The following is a 7,042-nucleotide window of genomic DNA, read 5'->3' on the forward strand; positions in this document are numbered from 1 at the left end:
GCAAAGTCACACCGCCTCCTGCTTAAACGGATGAGCACTGAAACCGACTCGAAGGGGGGGAGGGGATGGCTGATGACATTGCGATGATGTCCTCAACCTGAAACCGCCCCCCAACACAACCGCACAGCTGGGTGGCTGGACGCTGGACGGAGCTTAACCGGGATATCCCTTGCCTGCCTGCACATGACTTCCTCACAAATGACTGCAGCTCATTTAAGCATTCTTATAGGAATTTTTCCCCCCTCTTTGAGGGAGCAACATCTAGCCGAGCAAGTGTTAAACTCTGGGCAGCTTCTCGGGTTAGTTCAATAGCAGCCTTAGTTCAGAGCGACTTTCCTCAGTGTCATAGGGATGGGGGCAACAGCCACTGCCTTAAACTGAATGTGGATGCTTGGAAGGAGGGAGCTGTTAGGTGAGTCTGCCCACTCCTGAGATTTGTCTGCAGACAAGCTCATTTTCCTTCTTTCACATGAGCAAATGATTTAAATTCAACCAATTTTTCACATGCTGTGCAATGCACATTAAACTGAAAATTAAACTGCAACAGAAAGTGAAACTCGGTCAGTTCATGTACATTTTCTCACAAATATTTACAAGGCATCGTTTTTTTTTAAAAAAAGGAATTTGTAAGAACATGGCTCTATTACAGATGCAAGACCCCCAGCCGGGTTAGCTCATGGTAAACTAGTCTGCAACAGATATCCCATGGCTCCTGGCAGCTGCCAGGACAGATTCCCAGTAAGATTCTGAAATTAGGGCTCAATTAAAACAAAAATTGTAAATAAAGCTCTGAACCCCGAAAGAGGTGAAGAAGTTTATAGTGAAAACAATAACATGAATTGCTCTGCCAATGGGTGCTCCATTGACTGAAATGTGCAATGGGAATTAAGAGGTCAAGCATTTTATAAATGAGTTTTTTTTTAAAAAGCCATTCCTAACACAAATCAATGCAAATGAATGTGGACTCAGTTGAAATAATAAAAGTGCTTCACTTTTCTACATCCACAGAACAGGGCGGCACTGCAGCAAATCACAAATTGCTAATTTTCATTATAAAAGGGCCTTTTCTCTCCTGTTCCCTTTATCCCAGATCTGCATTCACATCCGCACCCCTCCCCTGATAAATTCTCACCTTTCCTCTCATATCCATGTCCAATTATCTCCTTTTGCCCATGTTCCTCCCCAGCATTTTTATTCAGGGACCTGCTGAGTTTTTGTACATAACTTGATGAAGGGCTCAGGCCCTAAACCAGGGGTGTCAAACTCAAATTCACGGAGGGCCAAAATTAAAAACTTGGACTAAGTCGAGGGCCGAACTAAATATTTATTGAAAATTTTCAACAACATCTGCATGTTTTCTCTTCTTTCAACATATGTAATGTTAAACTTTTTCTTATTAAAATAAATGTTTAATAATAGCTTTGGATAAACTCTTTCATTGTCATTGGCCCATTTCCTTTAGCGTTCTGAAACCGTGCACATGACGAGTCAATGAGGGATGATTAAAGCAGTGGTCTTCAAACTTTTTCTTTCCACCCACAGACCACCTTAAGCAATCCCTTACTAATCACAGAGCACCAAAGGCACAGGGATGCGAGTGGAAAGAAAAAGGTTGAGAACTGTTGTATTGTGGTAACTCCACATTAGGTTAATTGTTAGGCAAGTGGTCAGAGAAGGACCCCCCCCACCCCAAGAAAGGCTTAAATCACAGGAACAAAATAAGCTTCCGTCTCACTGCTCCCAATCTTACACACAGTCCTGATGTGGAATGTGGGGTCACAGCTCCACGTTCACCCGAGTTCAGGTGCTGTCTGTGTGGAGTTTGTACGCTCTCCCCTTGTCTTGGACCAACAGGTCGGTCGCCTGACGAAGGCACCCGAACCCCCCGTTGAAACGCCGGCGTCCGGGGCGGAGGAGGAATTGGCTGAGAAGAACACGTTGCTCCCACCCTCCTCCCATGGTTGGAGAGGGATTAAACTGCGATCTCACGGCGCCGGGCTCGTCTCCAACAAAAGGAGCGGGAGGCAGGGTCCGCCACGCACGGAGCGAGGGGGAAGGCATCGCCAATGAGACGTTCAGTCCGGCGTCGCCGCTGAAGCGCAGACCCAGCGAGGATGATCCCCAACTCCAGACGCGTCTGTGTGTCCGGGAGCCGGGCAGGCTGAGTGCGGCGCTCCGATCCCCGGGATTCGGGACTCTGAGATCCCTCCACACCTCCGGCGTCTTCATTTTCACCTTCAGTGTGCATGCGCTATACTGGCGCGGCGGCCAGCGGGCCAACTCTAATATATATTTAGTATGATCTTGCGGGTCAAATATAATATCACGGGCCAAATTTGGCCCGCGAGCCGGAGTTTGACATGTGTGCCCTAAACATTGGTTATGGATCTTTGCCTCCTATGGAGGCCGCAGGACCTGCTGAGTTATTTCAGCATTTTGTTTTCATTTTACTGGGTATTTTGTTTAAGAATCCAGCATTTAAAGTTTCTTGTAGTAAAACAAAACAAGCCTCCAGACATTGTGGTTGAAGTAAAAACACAATGCTGGAGAAGCTCAGTAGTGTTGGAATATAGGGGTTAATTAATCATAGAAAATATGTAGAATATATGCTGATGTACTATTCAGTTTGTATACATGAATCCAGTACTATGTAACAATTTAATATTTATCTCATGGTGAAGGGAAAGAGTAATGTAAGCAAGGGGCAGCCACAGTATGTAGCAAAGTTGGCTGATTACAGTAGGTTTAGAATTTTCTGCTCCCAAAATACAAAAGAGAGGATATGTATGAAACAATTTAGTAGGAAGATTAAGGCAAAAGTTGATTAGCACAGGAGCCGATGGCCAGACAAGAACAAAGAGAATCCTGACAGAGACTGTCAGAAACAAAGACAGAAGGAGGTGTTGAGTAGAACAGAAGAATATGGCCAGATGAGAACAAAGAAATAATTAGAAGTATCTGGGGTATGAATTGATTTCTGATCAAAACAACAGGATATTCTGGCCTTAAGGATTAAGATGGGAGCTCTACACCCCAGATATCTGCAGAGCAGGAAATTACTTGTGATAAATCTTATGCAAGAAATCTAGCAAAGAAAGCCAACTTTTGTTCTGTATGATAATGAAATCTAGCAAAGGAAGCCAACTTTTATTCTGTATGATAAGGTTGAGCTATATAAACTGTAGAGACTGGACAAGTAGAGGTCAGTCTTGGGGAATAGCTCACTGTGCAGGTGACCTATGAACTAATGACTGAACCAGAGCTCTGTTAAACTTTATTCTTGTGCTGTGTAATAAACTGATTGTTGAACCGAATACCTTCTCCTATCACTTCATTTAACGAACATGCTGGACTCAGACGACACATAGACTAAATTAAGGGTAGGGTAAAGCCAGAGTCTGACAATTGATCAAACAGGGTCCTTTATATAGCAAAGTTAAAAGTTACATAACTGATGTTTCAGCCCTTCATCAAGGTGTCTGCTATTTATCTTTGCTATGTAAAGGACATTGTTTGACCTGCTGAGCTTCTCCAGCATTTTGTTTTATCTAAAGTTTCTTGTGTTCCCAAGCACCAAGGAATTGCCTAACAAACTGATCATTATACAAGTGGTATGCAAAAGTTTGGGCACCCCTGGTCAAAATTTCTGTTACTGTAAATAGTTAAGTAAAAGATTACTGGATTTCCAAAAGGCATGAAGACAATACATTCTTTAATATTTCAAGATTACTTTTTTATTTCCATCTTTTAAAACAAAAAAAAATGGAAAAGGGCCCGAAGCAAAAGTTTGGGCACCCTGCATGTTACTTAGTAACACCCACTTTGGCAAGCATCACAGCTTGCAAATGCTTTACCAGCTGAGTCTTTCAATTCTTGCATAGGGGATTTTCACCCATTCTTCCTTGCAAAAGGCTTCTACTTCTGTGAGATTTTTTTTAAATTTTAGACCTACAGCACGGTAACAGACCATTTAGCCCCACAAGTCCAGGCCAGCCAATTAATCTACACCCCTAGTACGTTTCCAATTGTGGGAGGAAATCCAAGGAAAACCCATGAATACAAGGTGAAAATGCACAAACTTATTACAGACAGCACAGGATTTGTACAATAGATGGCACTGTCAAGGCATTGTGCTAACTGATATGCCAACCATGCTGCCCAAATAAAGATTCTTGGCCCATCTTGCACTCTTTTGAGGTCTATCCTAATTTTTGGGGGACTGAGAGGCCATGACAAAACCTTCAGCTTGCGCTTGTTGAGGTAGTCCACTGTAGATATTGAGTTGTGCTTAAGATCATTATCCTGTTGTATGCTATGCTCTTTTCATTTTCAACTTTTTTTAAATTTTTACAGTGTGATATTTGCTTCCAGAATTTGCTGGTATTTAATTGAATACATTCTTCTCTCGACTAGTGAAATGTTCCCCTTGCCACCGGCTGCAATGCAAGCCCAAAGCATAATCAAACCACCCCCATGATTAGCAGTTGGAAAGGTGTTCTTTTCATGAAATTCTACAAACATATCTTTGCTCATTGCAGCCAAAAAGTTCTATTTTAACTTCATCAGTCCACAGGACTTTTTTCCAAAATGCATCAGGCTTGTTTAGATGTTCTTTTGCAAACTTATGATGCTGAACTTGGTGGCAAGGATGCAGGAAAGGTTTTCTTCTAATGACTCTTTCATGGAGATAATATTTGTGCAGGTGCACAGTCGAACAGTGCACCACCACTCTCGAATCTGCTCAATCTTCCCGAAGATTTTTTGCAGTTCAAACAGGGGTTTTGATTTGCCTTTCTAGCAATCCTACAAGCAGTTCTCTCAAAGTTTTCTTGGTTCTGATTCCATTATGCACTGAGGAAACAGCCACCTGAAAACGATTTGGTATCTTTCTGTAGCCATCTCCTGCTTTGTGGGCATCATTTATTTTAATTTTCAAAGCGCTAGGCAGCTGCTTGGAGGAGCCCATGGCTGCGGATAGTTGGGACAAGTCTTGAGGATGACTGTAAACAAGGTCTGAAACCTTGGTAAAAGTTATGCGAAAGCTCTTGGGGTGCCAAAACATTTGCATGGTGCTCCTTTCCTTCCCACCCCCCCTCCCCCACCCCTAAAATTGCACAAAAAAGTGTTACAAATGTTAAGAATCATTTTTCATCTTTAACTTTATGACTTTTGGAAATCAGTTATCTTCTACTCACTAAACCAGTCACAGTAACAGAAATTTTCAACGTTTGCATGCCACTGGCATAGTTAAAGAGAAGTTTCCAGAACCAAAAACCATTTTCAGCACCAAATAAAAACTTCAGAAAAACTAATACTGATTAGTCAATACAGGAACACAAAGTACTTTTAAAATTGTAAGAATATTCTTCATAAAACATCCATAGCAACCTCCCATCTGGCTTTTTAAAGTAAAGGAAGAAACAACATCATACACATTGTAACATAACAAAATGCGAGTTCTCCCTTGAGTTCATGTTCCTGATGATCATGGGATGAACCCTCCTTCCTCATTGCCACACACAATACTCTGAGGGGATGCAAATGCTCTCTCGGAAACGGGCACACAGGGGAGAACCGGGGGCCCGCTCCCGCATGGAAGTGGGGGGGGGGGCCGCTCCCGCATGGAAGTGGGGGGGGGGGGCCGCTCCCGCATGGAAGTGGGGGGGGGGGGGCCGCTCCCGCATGGAAGTGGGGGGGGGGGGCCGCTCCCGCATGGAAGTGGGGGGGGGGGGGCCGCTCCCGCATGGAAGTGGGGGGGGGGGCCGCTCCCGCATGGAAGTGGGGGGGGGGGCCGCTCCCGCATGGAAGTGGGGGGGGGGGCCGCTCCCGCATGGAAGTGGGGGGGGGGGCCGCTCCCGCATGGAAGTGGGGGGGGGGGGGGCGCTCCCGCATGGAAGTGGGGGGGGGGGCCGCTCCCGCATGGAAGTGGGGGGGGGGCCGCTCCCGCATGGAAGTGGGGGGGGGGCCGCTCCCGCATGGAAGTGGGGGGGGCCGCTCCCGCATGGAAGTGGGGGGGGGCCGCTCCCGCATGGAAGGGGGGGGGCCGCTCCCGCATGGAAGCGGGGGGAGCCGCTCCCGCATGGAAGCGGGGGAGGGGGGCCGCTCCCGCATGGAAGCGGGGGAGGGGGGCCGCTCCCGCATGGAAGGGGGGGGCCCCGCTCCAGAATGGCCCATCCGTCCACTCTCCCTTTCCATGGTTACCAACCCACCTTACGGGCATCACTCCACTCCCCGCCCCGCCTCTTGCCCTTCTCTGCTCATCTCCAACCAAACCGTCCTGTGTCTCCATCGCAATGTTCCCCACCGCCGATGGCCACTCACTCGCTCACTGACTCCAGCGGCCGGACCGTTCGCGCTCCCGGCGTTTCGCCTCGCGCCGGCCTGTATTTTCGCGCCATTTACCGGCGAGTCCAGTTGAGGGGTGCGCTGGCAGCCACTTCTCCGTTTTAGTGACGCCAGTCGAATTTCTGAAGTATTCTTGGGTAGACTGAATTAATCTTATTAGATGTTATATTCCTCTTTAATCCCACACCCAATTATCCCTTTTATTTTTGCTGTAAACTTGCTCAACTACAGAAACCTCCCTCTTTTCAAGCGCCGAATGGGAGATCCTTCGTGACACGGTGGAGGGGGAGGAGGAGGCGGGTGCGCATGCGCGGGCTCCTGACGGCGCAGGTGCGTTGTGCGGAGTGGTAGGTCCTCGCCTGCTACCTGATGTTTGTTTTGCTGTCCCAGGGGAACCAGATTTGCCAAATGGAAGTGTTTAAATTATGTCTAATTGGATAAATAAGTAAGAGGTGCGAGGACTGCTTAAAGAAATCTCTTGGTGCCTGCCACATTGACCACCGCCAGTGGGCTGATATCGCCTCCAACCGTGCATCTTGGCGCCTCACAGTTTGGCGGGCAGCAACCTCCTTTGAAGAAGACCGCAGAGCCCACCTCACTGATAAAAGGCAAAGGAGGAAAAACCCAACCCCAACCCACCAATTTTCCCCTGCAACCGCTGCAACCGTGTCTGCCTGTCCCGCATCGGACTTGTCAG

At 47.0% G+C, this 7,042-nt stretch overlaps 1 protein-coding gene across 4 annotated transcripts in view; it reads right to left on the reverse strand.

Annotated features, from left to right (window-relative positions):
* Window positions 1–6,586, reverse strand: part of hells (helicase, lymphoid specific) — a 118,361-nt gene extending 111,775 nt beyond the window's left edge. Inside the window, exon 1 of one of the 4 annotated variants that reach the window (XM_069900837.1) lies at window positions 6,403–6,586. Coding sequence is in view for 2 of the 4 variants with exons in the window: in XM_069900835.1 (XP_069756936.1) it covers window positions 6,210–6,289 (80 nt within the window). In the remaining 2 variants the exon portion in view is untranslated. The other 3 variants (XM_069900836.1, XM_069900835.1, XM_069900838.1) reach the window with 3 other exon arrangements.
* Window positions 6,587–7,042: the final 456 nt, after the last annotated feature.

The sequence above is a fragment of the Narcine bancroftii genome, chromosome 10 (assembly GCF_036971445.1).
Source record: "Narcine bancroftii isolate sNarBan1 chromosome 10, sNarBan1.hap1, whole genome shotgun sequence".
NCBI lineage: Eukaryota > Metazoa > Chordata > Chondrichthyes > Torpediniformes > Narcinidae > Narcine > Narcine bancroftii.